Genomic DNA, 23,117 nt, shown 5'->3' with positions numbered 1-23,117 from the left:
GTCACATAACATCAAGCGCTGAACTAGAATCAGTAACAAAGGAGCTGTAAACAGTTCATTACTTCATATGACACTGACACAGAAAAATCGTCAGCGCCATATACCACAGCTCACAACAATGCCAGTAAAGATTTTTTAAATTAAATCATAGGGTTTTACCTGCCAAAACCACTATCTGATTATGAGGCAGGCTGTAGTGGGATTAATTTTGACACCCTGGTGATCTTTAACATGCCCCCCATACACTGGACAGAAGTTTTTGCATTTTGCCCCCATCGAGATGCGGCTGCCACGGCCAGGATTTGATCCCATGACCCTGTGCTTAGCAGCGCAATGCCACAGCTGCTCAGTCACCACGGCAAGTGGGTAAAGAATAAGGCACGGAGAATATTAACACAAGCTGGTCAGAGTAACACATAAAATATCTGCAGCTCCAGGCACTGCCTCTGCGGAGGGAAAAAGAGGGCTGTTGACATCAAAACATGCTTGGGAAACTTAACAGAAAAGTGGACAGTTAAAACATGGCCATCTACGTTTACTGCAGAAAATGCTTAAACCATTTTTTACATAATTCTTGAATTTCTCTACGTGCGGCAGTCACAGTATAGCAATTGTACAGGTACACTGAGCTAGAATAGGTGTAGTGTGCTTACTGCACACTGGCGTCTTTGGCGAGAGGTGAAGCCACAAATGTCAACAGTGTGCCCTTCCACTGCAGTGCACTAGCTGTAGCGACAGTCTACATGTAGCATCCACATTCACACCACTTGCTCATGCTTGGATGCTACGGTCTTATTTCTGTACGCTTGTGCTTTTTTTTTTTCTGTGCCTGTCTCGTAAAACGTCACCTCTAATGGCTAAATATATATATATATATATATTGTCAATGTCAATTTTTCGGTCTCCCTAGAGACCACAAAAAATGTCGCAGTTTCGCCCGAAAGGCGAAGCATCGATTGCGATAGCAAATTAGTAGAGCGTTATTCGGAGTAGGGATAGTAGTTTTATCGGCTGCATAAACTTGGACACATTGGCTTACTAACTGAATTAACAATCGTGGTGTGAGCGCGCACAAGCAAACATGAATAGATCACACTGAATGACCGCAGCCAACGACTGTCAAAACGCTGGCAGCAAGCGCAAGTTCGCGCGGTCTATCGCTTCAACGGAAACTGAGCGGCAAATGCACAGCCCATACAAAGGTCAGAGCCGTGTGGAGATAAGAGACGGTGCGGGCGACCGCCAGGCAGAGAAGTTGTTGGCAGAGGAGAAGCTGCCCCCCCCCTCCCCCCTCTTCCCGTTTCTTGCTTTCGCGTGGGAGATTGAGTGGTAAGATACGCCTTTGGCGCCGGAGCACAGCGCCGCCCCGCCTCCCTCCCTCCCATACCCCAACGGCCTTTTGCGGGACGGTCGCCTTTGCTTTCCGCCGTGCGTTCGCCCTCCGTGATAGCGCGCTTTCGCTCGCGCATACGGCGCGCGGCGACGATTTTATCGCCCTTGGAATCTATACGGAACCTCATGGCGACAGCGACGGCGACGCCGACGGCAGAAATCCGGTTGAAGTGCCCATATAATTGCTATCGCAATAAAACGTGTGAAAAACGAATACATGCCTTTAACTGCCCCCAAGAGCTCAAATCACCACAGCCATACCTGAAATAGCTTTAAGGGCCAGCCAGTACAATTATTATGCATCTCAGTGCTCACTCTGTGACAAAAGATGGCAGGTGCACACGTGTATAATTAGGAACACATTTTTTGTCCTGTGACAGTAACCCTCCTTGCACTCTTGATATGCTTCACCTTAATACCATTGCATATGCATGACCGCGTAACACAGCTGCATTGCGGTAAAGCTGACTTTCGAGAACTAGCATTTTGAAACGTTTTAGGCCCTTGCCATGCTTTCCGTGCTTCGACGCCATCAACGGGGATGATGAAGGCGGAGTCAGGGCCATTCCCGACAGTGGCTAATACTTTAAATGAAAAACATGGCACTGAACTGCAGGAAGCTTGATAGCAAACGTCAAAGCAGCTAGGCTAAACAACAGCATAAAACGACTACTACAGCTGCCCCCGGATCGGCGTGCAAGCGCTGGTTTGAGGCTGCGAGTAATCAAAATTCAATTAATGCCGTTTCGGACCTACAGTTTTGGCAAAAAGTTCAAAAAATCGGACGGCAAAGGGTTTCAGCATCCGAAATTCAAAATTATACATTGGCTTTATGGCATATGTGGCAGTGTCATGAAGGCGCCTGAATTACCAGGCATGTCCAAAAAAACACACACGTTTCTGTGTGTGTGTCCGCCAGACTGTTATGACACTCTTCCACTGCTGTAGGCAGCCTTCGAAAACACGACAACCATGCAATCACAGCGGTCACAAGTGGAGTCACTGAGAGCCTTATTTCCGACGTGACATCAGCAGCTACACCCTCACAGTGCCCTCTGAGCACACAACCCCTATTCTAGCTTAATGTAGTACAGGTGCTGGTGGGCACACCGGTCCCTTCATTTCTTAATCTGACCTTGACACTAATATTTCAAGCAATACAACATACGTACATCCATTGTCAGAACATTGTTTTGTTCACAGCAAAGCCTAAGTGGCTTACGCCAGCTACTCTTAGCAGCAAAGTGAAGCAGCTTCGGCAATGTGTGGACAGCAAAATTACTGACCCTTACACAAATGCATATATGCATATATATTCTGGGGTGGCAGTTGTTAAGCTGTCCAGGTATAATAAAGGACGGCTGTACCAACCACTTTTCCATGTTTTTTTTTTTTTTTTTTTTAATATTGTTATCAGTAGATTACACTGCTCGTATTAGCCATTGTCTAAGCAGAGCACCAAGCAAACACCAGTTTACTGCTGGTGGACCTCTCCCCAATTTACACTTTTAAGGCACTGAACATGAAGTGAAGGATGCTGCAACATAGGGATTTTTTCTAAAAGGTGCTCATTCAAGAAACTTTCTTGGTGCAAAATGTATGTTTCTCTTCACTGCAATTTTTTTATTTGATGTTCAGGGCATTTGGCATCCTAGGTATCGACCGCACTACTTCCAAGCTGTTCTGCCATGCCTATTTACAATACAGTAGAACCCCGCTGTTACGTTCCCGGGTGCTACATTTTACCGGCTGTTACGTCGTTTTCGGCCGGTCCCGGCACAGCTCCCATAGAACACAATGCATTGGTAACCTTGCTGTTACGTCGCAACTGTGGGATCGTTCCCGCATCATACGTTGCGAACTGCCACCCCGCGCCGGATCGAGCGGCCATTTTGACTTTTCATATCGCTTGACTTGGTTGCTTGACGATGGCATTGGCCGCCTAAAGTGCTGGGGGCGACACTTATGACGTATTTTCGGTTTCCGCCAACAAAAGTATGGCCCTTGAGATACGTATTTGCTATCTAAAGATGGTGTCTATGACGCGTTGCGGCCCTATAATTGCTTTTAGCTCATAGATGTTTCCTATAACGTCCAAAAGCGATAACGCCGTTGCCGCACGCCGTATGCTGTATGTGCTTGTGAAAGCGTGCAAGGGGAGCCGACGACCGCATATAAATCTCGCGCGCAAAAGAAAGAAAAGCAGGGAGGAAGCGCGCCTTCTTCCGCTCCGCTTGAGGCACCGGCAAGGGAGCAAGGGGGGAGGGATAGCAGGCAGCGTTGTGCTCTGGCATCAACTGCGTACTGCGCGGCGGCGCGCGGGCCGTATCTTGAAAGCGATCTACGTTGGGGGCAGAGTCTACGCAGTGTAGGTGCGTCGGCGGCTTGTAGCTTTGTGCGTGCTGTGTGTTCTCGGCGCTCAGTTTGCGTTGAAGCGATAGACAACAGCACGAAGGTCACTTCGCTCACTTCTGCAGCGTTTGACAGCGCGTGTCCGCGCTCATCGAGTGAGATGTGTTCATGTTTGCCTGTGGGCGCTGACACCATGCTTGTTAATATAGTTAATACGCGAATGTTTACAAGTTTATACGGACGATAAAACTACTATTCTTACTTTGTATAGCTGTCTACTAATTTGCTATCGCAATCGATACTTCGGCTGTCGGGCAAAACTACGACTTCTTTTCACATGTAAGAATTAAAATAATATTGTGTGCAGTTCAACACTACCGCCATTTCTCAATTTTCTTGTTGCCCGGCTCTTACGGGTTTTTTTCGGTTTTTTTTCGGTCCGGTGAAAGACGTATCAGCGGAGTTCTACTGTATCAGGTTGCTTTCCCACTTGTAGAATTAAGTTGTTTAGCTCCCTTATATTAAAATGCACAAGCTTAGGCTGAATAATTAAAACACTTTTTAAATTATTTCCTCACAAATGTGCCTCAAGAACACCAGGAAAGCAAGGTGCAAATATAATTTCTATCATTTTAATTACAGACACTGCAAGACTAACTAAATACTAACAGCAGTAGGTTATGTCACCTAAGCTTAGCATTATCCTACCAAACATTCATCAATCACTTTTGTATGCCAGCAAAGATACTCATCCTGCACAGTGGCTACCTTTATGGGTTCTGTGCTGAATTTGACGCGTGAGGGGCGCGGCTGGAAGGGCACTGGATATGGCTCTTCCTCCTCGTCGCTTGCCAGGCCAGGCTGTTCAGTAAAGAAGTGTCCATCTGGCAGCACATGGTAGGCGACGCCCTCCTCCTCCAACAGCACAACACTGGGTGGCCTACTCTCCTCTTCAGCCACCGTTGGCGACGGTGTGCGCAGCACCAGCAGCCGTCGTACCTCTTGGGCTTCTTCATCACTCAGTATTTCTTGTTGCCGGCTGAAACACATACAAAATGACTGCAGATCCAAACCTAATAGCCTGTTCATGCCCTCACAAAGCCTTTACAGCTTCTTTAGGCAAATGAATACAAGAACCACACCTGTGTCATAACATTTCACAGTTTAAAATGCCTGCAGCTCAACTATCACTGCCCCTTCTTTAATAAAATGAAAGAGGGGCAGGGGGACAACAATTCTTTTCGAACAGTGCTTCAGGGCAACCATTAACAGCAACATTTTACTGAAAGTCCTTTTCACAGCATTACAAGCACAATCGCTACATATGAGCCATTGTACACCCAACCACAAAAGCTTCAGAAGAATGAAAGTAGTGAAAAAGTTACTTTAATTACACTCATGGTTTTGCAAGTAAGACTGATTCATATGGGTGCAGTGCAGTTAACACATAAAGTATACAGCGGCAATCTTCATCTTTAAGGTAGATGCAGCCGATATGACAAAATTTATTTTTTCATGAGTCCCATGCTCTGAAAACTTTTGTAGTCAGGGTTACATTTCCCGATACACTGGCTTTGTGACCAGTAAATCAACAGACTTCTGGATCAGTTCTAATAAACTCCCCCCCCCCCCCCCCATGCCTTCAATCAACAACAGATTCAAGGACAAAAGATGCTCATCATGTGGCATTTGCATGCTGTATCAATCCAGCCTATCTTTGAAAGTGATAAATATTTGAAAGATATGGGTCTTTAGGCCTAAAAATTACCAAAAATTCGAGCTTTGTAAAATTGCATTTTCAGATTCTGCATCTATTATTCTCATGATCTACCAAGTTTCTTATCTCGTATGTCGATATTTAAACCATAATACATTAATTTTAAAACTACAGTGCGGGAGATTTGTTTGTTTTCATTTTCACAAAATACTAATTTTGCACATCCAGCAATACATTTACTGTGACACATCAGTAGCTATCACACATAGAATAATAATTCTTTTTGCATCATGATGCTAGATGTTTGGAGCACACAATGTAGGAAGCACTTTTCAAGTTCTTTTGTTATAAGTTTTTAAAATTGGTCTTTTGTGTGCCCAAGTGCATGGCCATGTTCAAAGCAATGGAGTTCAGTGTACTATAAAGTAAGAAATATTGACGCAATCATAAAAGTGCTTCCTATGTTGCAAGTCTTGAGCTTTCTGCTATTAATCCATATGTCATTTGTATATTTTCGTGCGGTGGTTATTTGTCTATTGTAGTAAGAACAAAAACATTGTTTTCTTAATTATGTAATGAAATAATGAACGTACAGAAAAAATAACTGCCTTTTTAGAAGCAGGAGAAGAAACTAAACAAGCATGCCAACATTTATCAAGTTTGGTTCAAAAGTAGGTAAGGATAGCTCTAATCACCATACCCTCCCTTAACAGAAAGTGAAATTATGGTAAACTCACCCTAACAGAAACGTGAAAGGACTGTGGAGATTTGTCTCAGTGAAAACGTGCCTAGACAGCAATGCACTGAATCAACACGAAACTAAAAAAAAAAGGCGCTTGAAACTGCTCACCACAATTGTCAGGAAATTCAGTCTAACAAAACTTGCAAAAGTGCCTACTGCACATTTTAAACACTACCTGAACTCCACTGTGGATGAAGCTCATTTTCTGCCTATCTGAAAAACAATGCATGTTTCTAGCACAGCTGTGTCATTTATTCAGGAAGAAAGGTTGGTGTGGTACCAGCCAGCAGTGTGAAATAAAACCACATGCAACATGGGAGACAAAATAGAATCACTGCATGAGCTGTTAGGAGGCTTACCACTCCTTACACATTTAGATATGAAGTACATCATGCCCATGTCTCTTAAATTTAAATTTGCAGACCCCATACACTTAATCAACTGACTAAGCGGTAATGACTACTTCACATACCTTTGCCACATCCACCCATGCACTATATTTATGGGCTAATATAGCACAAAAAAAAAAAAGCTAGTGAAGTCTGTAGGCTAGCACAGCACCATAACAGTAGCTACATACCACAAGTTCTTCAGAGAGGCACCACTTAAACAGCCCTACTTGTAAGCTGCACAGTTCTCAAGCTTTAGTGACAATCCTGATAATGAACAGTTTTAACAACTGTAGCTAAGGTAAGCTTGGCTTGAGGTCCCTCATAGACATACTGCACAGAGTCCCTAGTCACCCAAAAACAACATGCAAAAATATTCTGCCACCACTCTTTTGTTATTCCAATGTGAAGCACACACACAGCTTACTTTTAGTTAACAGGTTATCTAGAAACATATCCAATGTCCCCAAGCCCACCTTGAAAGAGACACTAAAGAGCTACACCAAGCCTAGTCTGGTGCAGTATTTCTTCGGGACTCGTATTTGCAATTATGTGACAGAAAAATTTAAGATACTAGTGGAAAAACTACAAGGGCCAACTATCCCCTTTTTTTTTTTTTAATTCGCACCCAAACCACAGAGCTCGTATGTTAGTATGAGCATCAACGAATATCAATGCATCTTCAGATGATTGGGCCGCTTTTGTTCGTAAGAAGTTATCAAAATTCACTAGGTTGATTTATTGGTGCTTTTAGAAGGCAATGTAATCCTCGTTCAACAATAAATATTAACCAACCCCAAGCAGGCACTGTCCAAACCTTAAGACATCCCGAGAAGCCAGTGAGAGAACTGCAAGCCTGTCTTTCGTTCTTGTTTATTTTCTGGCTTACCATGACCCTGCCTCATAGTAACACTAATGTTTCTGGTATTCCCAGGAGTGTACTTTATTAACCTAGCTTCACTTTAGCTACGAACCCTTAACTAGTATAGTCAAGGTTTTGACAATGTTTCGTCGTACCCTTGACTATACATTCTTCTTTAGTGTCCTTTGAAGTTCAGACATCCACACATTTAGAGCATTTGAGCGATGCACTAGAGGGGCAAAGAAAGCGACACTTTTGCATTGCTGCTCAGTTTAAGAGAACTTGTCAACAGGGACTACAAAGACATGGAAACAACATATTTTTGCCCAATAGCTTGATCCCTGCGGCCAACTGTAGTATTACTCGTTCTTTGCAGCATGGTACTGAAATTATTTAGACAAAAGCATGCATGTCTATACATGAACTTGATGCTGTTTCCTAGAAAGGACTAAAAAATGGAAGAGGGCTGCAGGTTATTCCCGACTGCCTAAAAACAACCTACAGAGAGGCTGTCATGGCTCATTTGTCTCTGTGAAGAAGGTGCAAGTTACCTATAATAGGTTAACTCAAGATAATTTTTATGTTTAGATGCCTTTAAGCACATGAGGATGATGCTGCTCCCAAGTAAGCATTACAACAATCATCCTTCATAACCCGTGCTTTTCTCACCTTGAACTAAGTAGTTTATCTGCCTCCTCCTGTGTCATAAACTCCACGCCACTGCCATCCACTTGGGCATCAAGGTTAATATCTCCAAAGGGATCCCCCTGCAAGACACATGAAGAAAAAGGATGCTCCATGTGCACACATGTATAAAATACACGCTCATTGCTAAAAACAGTAAGCATTTAGTTTTGATATGAGTGACCATGTGTCACGGCATAAACTGTCAGCAGCTAGTTACATGCTTCTGATATCATTTATAATTGCAACTTACTTTGTACGAGCGCGAATTTATGACTGCTTCAACGTTGAATAATTCATGCTCTCGCGTCCCAAGCTCTGCCAAGGTTTCACCCGCAGCATGCTTTAAACCACTGTTGTTGCTGTACTTGTCATGGCAGACACTGTCCTAAAACATCGAAAAGGAAGAAAAACTTGAATCAGTAGAGCCACAAATCAAAGATATTCGCAAACACAAGGCACACAAGTCAAAACAAAGGAAAGCTGTAAAAAATAATAATTTTTCTGCAAATACACAAGAAAAACAAAACAAAAAAAGTGAGTTCAGGTCCCAAAGCAGTCAGATTAAGCGAACAAATTTTTCAGCTAGACGGTAAACATGGATGCTTATTTTAGGTCTGTTAAATACACACACAGTTCACTACACCTCTTGTACCAGTTCACAGTGCAGTGCACTCCAGCACCGATTCAAAAACCAACGAGAACTGTAGCATACTTGGACCGCAGTCCTCAATTCTAGCATGGTACCACCCTGGTGCAGAAGACCACTGTAACTGCAGGCAAGATGACGCAGCCAAGGCGCTCAGCATTTTGTATGGCAATGCTCGCTAAATTATGTTTTCTGGCACTGAGGCAGTTCACAGAGAACATGTAAAAGCCTATTAAAGTCTTTGACAATGTTAACCTACACAGTCAGAATAGCTTCCAGCACTCTGAAATAGGTGGGCACCCACTAAATTAATGATGCGTTTTCCAGCCTCTGTCGGGTTCACTTCATTATCCACACTTTCAGATTGAGCATCGTCCATGATGCAGCACTATGGCATTCCTTTACAGATACACTAAAGACACAAACAAAAAGCTCACACTGAACGACACCTCAGCACTCAAGACACATGCTGCTTCCTGCACTAGCACCCCCCAAGCTTTTTCGGCACTGGTGCTGTGAATGACATGTGAATTGAACAGACCTTCTCCAGGAACGTTGTCTAGTGATAGACCTTGTTTAGTGATAGTAGGCACAAGAAACTGCAACATTTCAATACCTGTTGTAGAAGCATGGTAGATCTTCCTGATGCAGCTGCTAGTGTATAGAGAAGGACGCTGTTGGAAGGGGGCTCACTAATCCCATTGTGGCCAACGTAATCTTGCTGAGGCCAATGAGGCACATCATCCATTTCAACTGAGGGACCTGGGAAGCAACAATGTGCCTCATTATAGATGAACAGAACCACTTATGTTTCTAATATAAAACAGAGAACTGTTTCATATTTATGATATGTTCACATTGTATCATTTCATATTTACCATTCAGCTCAAAAAAAAATGCATATGTAATGGCTTCATCACAAATGATACGGTCATTTTGAACAGTCCATTTTAGATTCAGCACTGCCAAGCACAGTGTGGAACATGCACTTTGTTTAAATTTTTTTAAGTCTTTAACAAAACTTCCTCATTCATCATCTTGGCTTATAAGAAATAGTACACATTGAAATCATTTGACAGTTTAGTCTTGAGAGTTCAATTAAGAATGCAAAAAGATGAACCAACAATAATGCAGACCTTCCATGCAGCTGCACTCAACCCACACTGCCATTTCTGAGGCATTTTTTATAGGTCAGCAGATATGATCTTATTGGCCATATGTGTTGTGTTCAACATGCCAGCCTGCTCTCCACAGCTTTGGCAGCTACAGGAAATTCAGCGTGGTATTGTGTAAGTTGAATTTCAGTATCAGTCCTTATAAGCAAGTGACCAAATGTGACAAAATCAGTTCTCACAGTATTTGAGTAAGAAACATTAATTTGAGAATAATAAGCATCCTGATAAGCATGAAAAAAAGAAAACCAGCACACTAATCCCCAACCCCCTCTCCACCCTCATACTGGGCCTACAAAATTCACACACTTATGAGTCCTTTTTGCTGAATATACTAAAAAAAAAAAAAAAAAAACTAACAAACTTTTCCCCTACCGAAAATGGACATAAGCGAAGCTTGTCCTGGGTGCACCCAAACTAACCACGATGTGACGGCTGCAACAGAGAGAATGTTGCCACTGACGGTATGCCCGCAGTCCGCTGTTGTCGCTTGCGATTCTTAGAAATTAAATTGCTTCAAATATAAATCGGTCCGTTACTTAAGATAATGAATGGCTTATAGCCCCGTAAACGCGGCCTCCGAATTATTATGACAGAAGAGAAGTGAAATTCTACACTGGAATGAGTAGCGGCAATGGAGCCAGCTGTGGAAGCAGACGACGACGAACGCGGGAGCAGTGGCACGAGTGCAAACGAGCCTGCTGCGGAAGAAGACGGCGCTCGAGCCAATGCTGATGATGATAGTTTTTTCATACGACTATGCGAGGCAATACACAGCGAGGCAATACACGAGCAAGGCAATACAAGCTTCGCTTGAATGTTTTGCAAGAAGTTGTACAGCAACAGAGCACTCTTATCATGCTACTTTAAAGAATACCTTTACTCGGTATGATGTCATAAAACGTATGAAGAAAATATGTTGTAGCATAAACATCTGATGGTAAACTTTTTTTTAACTGCGCTAACCCACACGGACAAAGACGAGGCAGAAGTTAATGTGATCCTACCCAGGGTGGTACACGCCATTTAAAAGCCTGTAGCAGCTTAACCCCTTAAGGGCTTATTTTCTTTGTGGAAAAAAAAAAAAAAGCAGTGCTATAATGGCAAATTTTTTTTATGGCACTAAATGCATCAACAGAAATACGACTGCAAATCTAACATGGCAAAGAATAAATACTATTTACTGGCATGAATCACCCACTTTGTTTCTTGGAACTTCATGATAAACAGATTGTTTTGAATGAAAGTAGTAAAAGTTGTAGCATTCCTTTGCAGCTACCGAACGAACTACTGGAGGCTGACTGCGGTATGTGTGTGCTAGCACTCGCAACAAGGGACTTCTAACTCACTGTCATTTAAACCCCGGCATGCACGAAACACTTACCGCTATCTGTTGTGCAGAAAATATAAATCAATGTCAAGCAATGACAACGGAATGCCTACCGCCGTCTATGTTGTGGCGAAAAAACGGCGTTTGACGTACTCTATACGCAACAAGCCATTCAGAAAGTGGCAGAATACCCATGATAAGGTAGGCTCGTCATAGGCCAAAAAGTGACGATCCCTCATGACAAGCTCAGGTCATCAAACATTAATGAATTCGAAACATCACTGACTCATATCGCATGTCTCTAACCTATGAGTAAAGATGAAAATAAACTTACAAGAGTCATGCTTGGAAGAAGCGTGATGGAGCACCGGAGGTTTAGAAGGCAATGGTGGCTTGCTATTGTTGGCTCGAGCAAACACACTGCCTGAGGGCTGTTTGGCACTGTCAGTTCCTTCGGAAGCTCCCCAGCTTTTTTCTCCTTCTTTTGTTTCACCGGGATCATCAGCACAGAGCGGGCTATCTTCTTTTAGGTGCACTGTGCTTTGCTCCTGCTGTGGTTTGTTTGAGCATACAGGCACTGAGTTTTTTGGCAAAGGTGCATCCAATCGTTCATTTGCGTGGTCTGAAATTCGAGATTCCCCAGTCCCTGAGTCCAATGAACAACTAGAACTACTTTGAGCAGACGACAGAGTTTGATTTGTTTCTTCACCCACATGTTGACTGTGTGGGGGGACTGGAGGTTCCTGCGGCACCACACTGGCTTCTTCAGGTGGTCGAGGCAGCTCTGCCTGCAAGAGGCCATCTTCAGATGACCGCCTCAATGATTCCACCCGTGGTGGCGCTGATGGCTTTTTGTGCTGCGGTACCTTAAGAGGAGCTTCAACTTCAGAGGCTGCAGGATCTTTTCCAGCACACGTTTCTGGCAGCTCCGGATTTGTAACACCGTTGGAGATGGCAGAACTGGGCCCATTCCTGGCAGGGTCACTGACTGCCTCAATACTGCCTTTGGCACTGTGCTGGGAGTCTCCATTTACAAGGCTTTGGGCGCATTCCTCGGCAGGCCCCTCTTCGTTCCATTTGGGGAATGATGTGGCAGGAGTGGCAGAGGATGGAGAGCTAGCTGGTGAGCTGGCCACACTTCCTTTGCGCCCTGACACAGGCTGGGGCTTTTTGGATGCCTCCTGCAGACGCTCAAACATGGCGCGCGCATTGTAAAACCGTGCAACATGACTGTCACTCCGTGTTAACGTTGGCGGTCCCGACGGTCTTGCTGCCTCGGTTATATTTGGCTCTAGGGGGGACGTGCGTGAGAGCGATTCATTGGAGGCAGTTTTGCAATCATCACGGGCCTGGAACATATTTGCAATTGAGCTGACCTTAGACCCTGCCTTGGTGCCTGCCGGTGCCACACGTCGCCGCTCAGCACCATCTTGCGTCTGGTTCGTTCGTTGCTCAAAAGTTGAGCGCAGACTTGAAATGAAGGGCTTCGCTGGAGATGTAGGAGATGAGGATGTAGGAGGGGGTTCATCAAGCCATCCCGTACGGGACCGTGATGCAGCCAGAACTTCTGAACGCCTGACCTCAGCCATGCTGCAGCCAGGGGAGGGTGGCACCAATGAAAGAGAAGGCTCCCTCAGCCATTACGTACCCTGCAATGGTCATGTAAGGCGAATCACACTGCTGCTTCTGTAAAACACAACTAGTGCAAACATGCAAACAAAATAAACATGCCAGAGTCAAAAAGCCATAACCAAGATGAACTGGGCAGAATATGTGTGTAAATGTCGTTTCATTCACTTAATGCACCAGGAGTACCAAAAGACGACAAAAAAGAAAAAAGTGACATTTATGCTGCGGATGCCAGTCACACTGACAATACAAATGCATAGCTATCTGAGTGATATAGAGGCCAGACCCTTCTACTACTTGCTAAAAACCAAACACCCATTGCAATATGTGAATTTCAAGACGGTTTAAATTTTTTCCCAACACATCACTGTTACACAAGTGGAAACTGCTAACACCACAGCCTATAAAAATGCAACACCACAAATGCTTCAATAAAGCCATTGCCAAGAACTTGAAATAAAAGAAAATAACTGTTGCAGAAGGAAATTGTGCCAAGACCACGCTAATATTCAAAATTCATTGAAAACAACAGCAAAACTTTACATTAGATGTCTCAATCTCAAACACATTTAAGCAGTCATAAACCAATGCAACAGAGAATTAAATTACACTGATACTACAGTGACAAACCTATGAAGCACTTACAGAAGTTTGGTTCAAAAAGCAAAATTTTAAATATCGCAAATGTGTGTGAACCTGCCCACAACACACATAATAACAAGCTCGGATAACATACTTAAAACATAGTCAAATAACATATAGTCAAAGGCACATTCACAAGCAACAAAGCCAGAAGAAAATGCCTCTACAAGTAAAATGCACGGTTCCACTGTGTACTCTCATCCTTCTACAATATAAAAACATGTAAGGGCTTCCCATCTTACTGCTTTTCTTTTGCAATGTATACCTTAACTTGGCCAGACAAATACAGACCAAAAACTACTATCGGGTTCTTTTTAACAAAGCAAAAGCCCTTTTTTAGCTAGTGCCAAGTTATTTTTATTTTCACCTCATTTGCCATGTGTCAGCACCAATAAAGAAAGTAGCACAAAAAATTAAGTCTTGACAAGCAAGTTAACACAACAGAAAAATATGCAACAAACCACACACTTCAATTAATTTTACTAAGGTTTCCTTTCTGAAGCTGAATTACAAAACCAAAGGGCACTGTAACAAGAATATGTCTACATATGTGCAAGCACTGAAATATTTAACTCGGGTGCTACAAGCACATATCTAATAATGCACCAAGTTCAAATAGCTGGAGCCCACATGCAAAAATGAATAAGAACAGCAATAACAAGAATTCAACTTATGTTATGTTGCAAAGTATACATACAATCGCACTTGCTGGACGTAAAACTGATTTTACATTCCTTACGTAAAATCAATTTCCTCACAGCTTGAGCCAATACATTTTTTTTTCAATTAAGGAAAAAAAAAAAAAAAAAGCTCATTCAGATAATCAAACCACTACTGGCACACGTCCAGACAACCGGAACCCCAAACGCCGAAATTTTGAAAGCGCCAGTCAGTAAATGTCAGCTCGTCCCAGAAGTGTTTTGCACAAAGTTCCCCGACAGGCTGATAGTACCAAATATAAGCTCGTGAGCGTAAGTACGACACATTTCCTTAACGCGCAAGTGTGTGCACTCGTAGGTAGTACTCCTGCAGGAAACAGCTATGTGAAAAAGTTGCCCCATTTTACCGCGGAAACGACGGTGCGTAATACAGAATATAAAATAAATGAAATTATTTTTTCCCCCGCTATAAAAGTAAGCATGCCGATTCTGAAACCGCACAGCGAGTACGCACACCACAGAGCCGGACTACTGTCCCTAGACATACCGAGTCTTCAGCCCACAATTATAACGTTAGCCCATTAAGAACAGCCCGAAAAGGAAGAGCCTGGATACATCGAACGATTCCAAAGAAAAAGAAGTACCCAAGACTTCGGTCCAAGGTTGCTCCAAACCCACGCGACAGCCTGCACTAAGGTGCTAAGCACAACACGATCGGTCGCACCACACGCGAAGCCAGCATCTTTTTTCTCTCTTTTTTTTATTCTCTCTCACAACTAAAATAGATTGCACGTAACGCTGCTACAGCACAACCCGCTGGCCCCACCGTAAAGCTGCTGAAAGGAGTTCGTTCCGTAGGCTTTGCTTGAAAGCGTGACCGGGAAGGCCAGCGCATAAATAATCCTGCTGATGAGATAAGAAGCATAAAGAGAAACTGCCGTCATAAAAGTAGCGGCAGCTGAGTCATGGATGTTATTCTAAAACCAAGCGATGAAAGCGAAGCAAATTAAGTGCGACACTTAATGCACTGCAACCAAAATAAACATCAGCCTGAACGAAGGCAGCACACCGACCAATGCACCGACGATCGCGAAAAGTGACCCGTGTACCCAAGTGGGCGTCTGCGGTGTCTTAACAAAGTGGGTGTGCTAATAGTTAACGCCATCATGGAGTAGTCACACAACACGGCGGCACACAGGCGTAACACTACCACAGTCGGGTTAACGATTGCTATGCTAGCAACTGCAGATGCCTCCTCCCCCGGCACACTTCTTTGTCGTTGACACACAGCTTCCGGACGTGCCGCGTCCGTCCGGGAATAAGCAAACGGTTACGTGTTGTCATAAAACAATGTAGACTGCAAGCTACATCCCACTAACTCATATTAATGATTCACAAAGGAAAAGCAATTGAAATTCTGTACCATTCAGCCGTCGCTTGCAAAATGAGAACCCGCCGATAATGCACGTCGCTGACCCGCCGCCATGTTTTGGAGCGTTTAAGACGAAGGCGAGGAGGAAAGCGCAAGGGAAGAGCGGCAAGGGTCTTCGCCCTCCAGCGGCAGAAATCGAAAGCACTGTTGACCTGTGTAGGAGTCACGGGAGCTCCGGAGGCTCCTAACCATGTGCGACAATACACAAAAACAACGCGCGACTAGCGTTCGCTCCGGCGGCTCCGACGACCGCCCCGCTGTTGAGAGGAGTGTAGTAGGTGTAGTGAGGCGAAAAGAAACGGGATCGCTATCGGTAAACCTTTTGAGGGGAGCCTTACACGAACAGAAACAATGGCGCTGCGGAGACGTGAAGATTCAGTCGATGTTCGTATTTTGCCTGTGCTCAACAAGTTGGTGGTGTTAAAAAGATTCATTATGGCCGTGATGAACATTTAGCATTCCACGACATGCAAAAGCTCTAAAAACGAAACGATGTTTGTTTTCCCATGCGGCTTGCGTTTGTCGTGCTGTCACATCGGATGAGTACGTAGGAGTATTGCATTCTTAGCAGATAAATGTGCCCCTTCTATTCTTTAGGCGAGCAGCGCAAAAAATAAGACTCGATACAAAGGTAAGGAAGGCGAACACAGTGCTGTGATGAAGAATTAAAACACGAATAAGTTCCCAAATAACTTGTAATATACTTCAGTAGGATGGTTTGCTGGGCGAGTTGGTATTCTATTCTTGACTCGAGCAGCGCAAGAAAATAACACTTGATACAAATGTATAGAAGAGCGCTGTGTTCGTCTTCCTCACCTTTTTATCGTCTTATTTTTTGCGCTGCTCGCCTCAAGAATGGAATACCAACTCGCCCAGCAAATCATTCCTCTTCTACTTTTCTATTTTGTCTGGCGCATTATGGCTTATACTGTCACCATCGGTGATATCTGTGGACTCGGCCAACACTCGGCTTCTGTATCTTGTCACTCACATGACTTGTTACCAGCGACGACGGCTCGAACAAAGAGCTGTTTTTAAAATAAAGTTGATCTCTCATCTCTCTCTCTCTCTCTCTCTCTCTCTTGTCACGCATGTGTTTATCACGCATCCTGCCGACATGGTTGAATTCAAAATGTGTTAACCGGGAAGTGAAACAAGCTTGTGCATCCCAGGATTTGACTGGCACTTCTCATTTTCCTTCTCGTTCTCTTCTTGCTTGAACACGCCAGAAGATCTGTCTTTTGATTGAGTCTCCACAGGGCACCGCTATTAATAAGAGTATAAGGGCCGTATTCTAATGTAAATGATTTGGAAAAGTGGCGAGTCTTCATTAATACCATTAGTACGATTACGAAACTTTACTCTATGTCGCTCAGCAAGTAGAGCTGTCTTTTCATTTACACATCCACAGGGCACAGCTATTCGAAAGAGTATAAGCGTCACGTTCTCTTTGAAATGATTTGGGGTACGAAATCGTATCCACTGCGGTTGTTCCATCTGTGTCGGTTCGATACCATTATGGATCTTCACTCTGCGCCGCTCAAAACAAGAACAGTAGTTAGCATTATCCTTCCGGTCCCTTTTTCAGAGAGGCTAAGATCTTCATGACTTAAGATGGGGTGGTTGTGTGATGAGACCTAAAACGAGCCAGTAGCCCCCTCTCAAGCTCTTTTTTTACGCCTTATTGAGTCTCCACACTGCTCCCCACATACCTCCCCTCACTTTCTTTAAATCCGGTCAGAAAAAGTCAAAAGTAACTGAAAAGGGTCACCCAAAGGTTAAGTGCCATCCTAAATGGCGGTAGTCGGCATAATAAAATGACAACAAGGATCGAATCTGGGTGGATGTACTACCGTGGCCTCCGGCTTATTTTTCTATATGACGAGACAGAGGGCGGCTAAGACAGTTGCAGTTTTTGGACCGTCCTGAGCGGACATATCAGTAGCCGAAGGGATCCTGATTACAAATATATATATATATATATATATATATATATATATATATATATATATATATATATATATATATAAACTGGTTATTAGAAACAAAACCTACAAATTTGTGTTGCCGGATAATAAATATTAAAATATCTATAAAACTGTTTTCCCGGTCTGCAGTCGCTTCTTTGATAATCTTGTATTCCGGGTTAAGATAACAGCTATATATGGGATCTACCTCGGAGCCCTATCTTCTGGCATTAGGCGTGAAGCTTACTCCACCACATTTTTCAAGGAGGGACATGGTCCAAGAAGTGGCAATTTTCGGTCAAAAAACGTCTTTTTAGATTTTTGCAGTTTCACTGGAAGCTCCCTCTCCTTCACATAACAGACGAATAAAAGGCCCTGGGGAGCGACCATGCCATCTCTTCTCCAATGCCGCTTTTGTGAGGTCGCCAATCATTGTTCTCTGGGACAGCTACTGTGAGACAACGTTCACTGAACTCGCAGAAAGCCCGCGTCGCTCAAGTAGCCTTGACATGCATCCCTGCAGGCGACGCTGAAAGGGCCGCAACAGCTTACATACGGTTACCATTTTGTTTCGCGACTGTCGTGCGAGAAATCGCTCTAAAAATCGCGATCATAAAATAGCGAAATTTTGCACAGATTCAGCTTACACTACTGCTTAAATATGCCCTTTATATGCCATTCGAATCTCGCCAGCGTGCAAGGAAAAGTAAGTGGCTTCGCTGCATGTTGACCGTAGGCGTTGAACCGGAAATGTGCCGGAGTGTTTGTACTCGTATTGTGGGGACTGCAGGAGCGGGGCCGGGCATAAATTGGGTGCTCATATTTGAAGCTGTTGTGCTGGTGAAGACATCGGGTCAATTCCTTCTTTTCTTTTGGTTGTTTTGGACACGTACTACGATTTCTGACAACCCAAATAGAATTGTCTATAAAGAAACGGAGAAGGCTTCCGCATCAGGACGAATACGATATTGAAGCTGCGATGGATTCTGGCGGAAATTTGCGTCCCATTCCTTGAATGCAAATATGAAAGAAAAAAAATATGGAGTTTCATGTGTCAAAACCACCATCTGATTATGAGGCACGCCGTAGTCGGGGACTCCGGATTAATTTGGACCATCTGGGGTTCTTTAACGTGCACATAAATCTACATGCAGATATTCACTCAAAGCACTTATCGCATCGTTTTCACAGCAGTAATGTGGTGAGAACCCAGTATTTTAAAGATGTGATCGATACCGGAAATAAAAAGTAATAAAAAGAAAGGTGCCAGTAGCAGCTATAATTACAAAACCCCAAAATATAGCGAATTACCGTTACATATGGCATTATCGAAAAAAAAAGTATCTGACCATTACGTCCCAAAGTAATCGATAATTTTGGGGCATTACTTCTAATATTTCGTTTCCTGAAGATAAATGCAAGGACAACAAAAGGTGGTTAGAAAAGGTTTATTTTACGTCATCAAGTGTTAGGTGTCGATGATCTTCAGCAGTAGTGGTGTCTGCCATCTTAATACGCGAGAATAGGTTGGTGAAAGGACTCGGGAGTGCCTTTGAAATAGGGTATTAAGGAGATAATTTCTTTTTAGATTTGGTTTTGTTGTGGGCTCTACTCTGGTAGAACCAGAAGAATAAGGGTATCCGAGGGGCTCGATTTTTTGTTAGTCACAACCATACGAAGAAACAGACAGTTAAGCGAGAGAAATCACAGTGGAAATTAATTGTTATGTTTACCTGAAAAGTAGAAATCTCTCGCGCAGTCATTTACCAGTTTAGTGCCCCGGATAAACCCGGTTTAGAAGTGACTCTTCTGACATTTTTGCACCACTGCCTTTGTTCCCCTGTGCAGGTTCCAAGTCGAACTCTTACCACGTACCTCGCGCGTCCATACTCTAAACCGCCGCCGCCAAAGGAGTCACGTAACGTTAAAAAAAAAAAAAAAAACTTCGGTTGAAAAAAATGCGAAAACACCCGTGTACTTAGATTTAGGTGCACTTTAAAGAACCCCAGGTGGTCGAAATTTCCGGAGTCCCCCACTACGGCGTGCCTCATAATCAGATCGTGGTTTTGGCACGTAAAACCCCATGATTTAATTTTTTTTTACCGCAGCCACCGTAGACCGTTTTCGTGAACGCACCGTTTTCGTGAACAGACGACGAGCGCTAATCTGGCGCCATTTCGTAACCATCGTCGCCGCCGCAGAGTCTGTCTTGCGCGCCACTACGCTTTTCTTCTCACGCTTTCGCCATACCCCCGTATACTGCACTCTCCTCCTCGCCCTCTTTTCGCTATCGCCGTCTTTCATCTCCCGCTGCGCTCCGCGTTCGCTCTCATCCTTGGTTGTGCTCGTTCGCTCGGTTACGAGATACGACGCCGACGCTCGCCGCACGAACGGGCGCCTAAGAGCTGCGCTATAAAACGATTGGACGTAATTTCGTTACGCGTTACGTTCAAGTTTTGGTATTTATACATATGGCCATGATAACCACGTGCCCCAAAACACCTCCAAATGGGATCGTGTATGAAGTCCACATGATTGAAATCTTGTCCAGCATGTTTTTTTTTTTTTGTTCCTTTTCTATTTTATACTGTGCGTAGTCCTCATCACAACCTGCTGATGCCACTGTTGGCAAAGCGATGCACGACACCGTGCCCACGCGCTATCCTATACGTATACAAAGACAAGGTGCAGGTTTGGGCTTGTTAGTCGAACTTGATTAATTTTAAAGCGCAAATGTAGAGCACAGACAAAAAAAAAAAAAAGAAGAAAGGGACGATTGCTTCTCTTTGAAGGAACTTGGAGGAAAAGACGCCCAGTGCTTTTAACTGAAGTAAAACAAGCTCTCGACTTGGTTCTGTTGATGTTAACTTATCGCGCCCATTTTGTTCTCTCCTCCCACCGTTCATTAAAGCCTACCACGCAGTCCGCATTTTCATCACGCTTTGATATTAAGCAGGGCAAGCTTGTCAGGCTTACGTGACACGCCACAAATAAACTTGGCTAAAATGAAGTGATTTATTTATTTATTTATTTATTTATTTATTTATTTATTTATTTATTTATTTATTTATTTATTTATTTATTTATTTATTTATTTATTTATTTATTTATTTATTTATTTATTTATTTGGTTGTTTGTTCCCTTTTCGCTAGTTTGCTAGTTTAACACGTTGTTTAACACAGTTTTTATCTCGCTTGTTCCCCTTACTTCATTCGTTCCAGCCTCTTACTCTCTGTCATCGAACACTTATTGCACTAATTGTTTCTGAACTGGCACGTTTTCTTTTGCTGCCGTGATTCTAAAATTGGTGTTCTTCAATGGCAACTGAAGACAAAGCGGTGTCTGCGTATAAGCTAACGAATCTTGACATAGTCTTTATTTTTTTATTTTTTTCGTACCGACGCCAGCCACTATAGGGACCTCTTGCTCGCGAGCGTTGATATAAAGCGGGATGAAGGATACTCAAAGCAGTCGCCGCGGAAACGTGCAGTTGAAACGGGGGCGAGGTGTTCAAAACGAAATCCTGCGATTCGAAAACGCGAAGCGTCTGACACAAGCCGAATAATATCGAGAAACGTGAATAAAGAATACAGGGTGTTTCATTTTAGCTGCACCAAATTTTTAAGAACTGCCTGTGGCAAACAGCACAATTATAATCCTTGATCTAAACTACTCGATGAGGCGGCCATTATTTCCACGAGAAATCAAAAGGCCTAATCGAATAATTAACATAATTACGCTAATTATCCCTTTAATTATAGATTTTACGGCACGTCTTTCAATCTACGTATTATAGCCGCTGAGTTCGCAAGGCGTATCCATTTGGAACGAATTCTCAGGACTGAACCAGTTTCGATATATTCATTTTCAAAGTGACCGACAAAATGCATGATCGTTCCAGTTAACTCTTTGAGGAAAACGCTGTTTTATGCATTGAAGCATAAAGTTAACTGGAACGCCCATGCATTTCGTCGGTCACTTTGAAAATTAATATCTCGAAACTGGTTCAGTCCTGAGAATTCGTTATAAGTGGATACGCCTTGCGAACTCAGCGGCTATAATTCATAGATTGAAAGATGTGCTGTAAAATATATAATTAAAAAGTTAATTAGCGTAATTATGTTAATTATTGAATTAGGCGTTTTGATTTCTCGTGGAACTTATGGCCACCACATCGAGTAGTTTAGATGAAGGATTATAATTGTGCTATCTGCCACAGGCAACTTTTAAAAGTTTGGTGCAGCTAAAATTAAACACCCTGTATATTTTCTTCTTCTCTTTTTTTAATGCGCAGTGACCATGGGGACATTATTGTCAAAGTCAAGCGACAGCTTCTCGGTACACCTGCTGAGATATGCTGCTGGGGATGACACTTGCATTCGACCAATGTTAATTCGACCCTTGCGGGACTGGAAGTTTTCGTCGAATTATCCGACCGTCGCATTAATAAACGCCCGAAATATAAATGAATTCATATCTTTCTTATTGCTTGAAGTAGACTGCAATGTCTTTTTGATTCTTGCTGTTGAAGCACGATTCAACCAGCATGTGGTGAACATCGAGCTCCGACATTCATGTTTAAACGCTGCTTCAGCGTGATACGACATCAAAAGAGCGGGAACAAATGGCTTGATGGGTGGTAGGAGCGTCGCCCACTAAAAGATAAAAAATAAATGCAAATAAAACAGCTTCACGCATAATAAGGTAGTAGCACCGTCTGCAGAATTTCTTGTGTTTCCAAGCTTTTCGTAACCGCCGCACGCTTGCGGGGGCTCCAGTGGGTTCGAATTAATCGAATAGGCATGCTTTCGAGTTCGAACTAAACGAGTTTTCCTTCCATAGCAATGTACGGTTTTTCGCCGCAATTTCTAGTTCATTCGAATTACGCGAAAAAATCGAATTAACCGAGGTTGAGTTAAGGGAGTCGACTGTATTTGGTTAATTCTGTGAGAGGTGTAGGTGCTGTGACGCTGCACTGCCTCCAGGATCGATACGTGTTACCAACCACATCGAAACCTTTGTGTTGTGCACTGATATGTTTTGAGCACTTGAATTTGGCGCCAACTACAGTAGAACGCCCGCGGTCATGCCACGCAGCAGCCTCGCATACGGTCAGCCAGGCAGACCGGGGCGCTCAGTATTTGTTTCCCCATCTTAAAGGACCCCTCACCAGGCTCCCCATAGCAAATTTTGGTTATACGCTGTAAGTTGAGTTGTTACGTGCCCTCTAAGGAGTGGTTCTTAAAATTAATTCGTTTCTCTCCACATGTCAACGACGCCTCCGTAGAGCGGGGCCACAATGCCCTCTGACGCGCCCTGGGGGACGCCACAGTGTCCTCTGGACGCCTTAATTAGGCGTGACCCCCCGCAAAAGCATTGCAGGAGCTGCCGCGCTTGCCTCCTTGCTCACGCTCTACAGCAACGACAGTCCAGTGAGGAGGTAGGGAGAATGTTAGAAAGGGAGTAAGAGAGAGGGGGCAGGGAATGGGTACAACCGG

At 43.6% G+C, this 23,117-nt stretch overlaps 1 protein-coding gene across 5 annotated transcripts in view; it reads right to left on the bottom strand.

The window, feature by feature from the left end:
• LOC119462195 (uncharacterized) overlaps window positions 1-23,117 on the bottom strand; it is a 125,907-nt gene that overhangs the window by 75,265 nt on the left and 27,525 nt on the right. For 3 of the 5 annotated variants that reach the window (XM_037723544.2, XM_037723558.2, XM_049667483.1), the window contains exons 1-6: window positions 15,643-15,739; window positions 11,624-12,938; window positions 9,404-9,549; window positions 8,392-8,526; window positions 8,124-8,221; window positions 4,513-4,783 (exon numbers count right to left, since the gene is read on the bottom strand). In XM_037723544.2, coding sequence (XP_037579472.1) covers window positions 4,513-4,783; window positions 8,124-8,221; window positions 8,392-8,526; window positions 9,404-9,549; window positions 11,624-12,878 — 1,905 coding nt within the window. In that variant the 5' untranslated portion in view covers window positions 12,879-12,938; window positions 15,643-15,739. Of the gene's footprint in view, window positions 1-4,512; window positions 4,784-8,123; window positions 8,222-8,391; window positions 8,527-9,403; window positions 9,550-11,623; window positions 12,939-15,328; window positions 15,349-15,642; window positions 15,740-23,117 lie in introns of those variants that run through there. The other 2 variants (XM_049667478.1, XM_049667476.1) reach the window with 2 other exon arrangements.

Source organism: Dermacentor silvarum, chromosome 1, assembly GCF_013339745.2.
Source record: "Dermacentor silvarum isolate Dsil-2018 chromosome 1, BIME_Dsil_1.4, whole genome shotgun sequence".
In the NCBI taxonomy this organism is placed as follows: Eukaryota; Metazoa; Arthropoda; class Arachnida; order Ixodida; family Ixodidae; genus Dermacentor; species Dermacentor silvarum.
The sequence above is the reverse complement of the archived record's forward strand: the minus strand, read 5'-3'. Positions and strand labels throughout refer to the sequence as shown.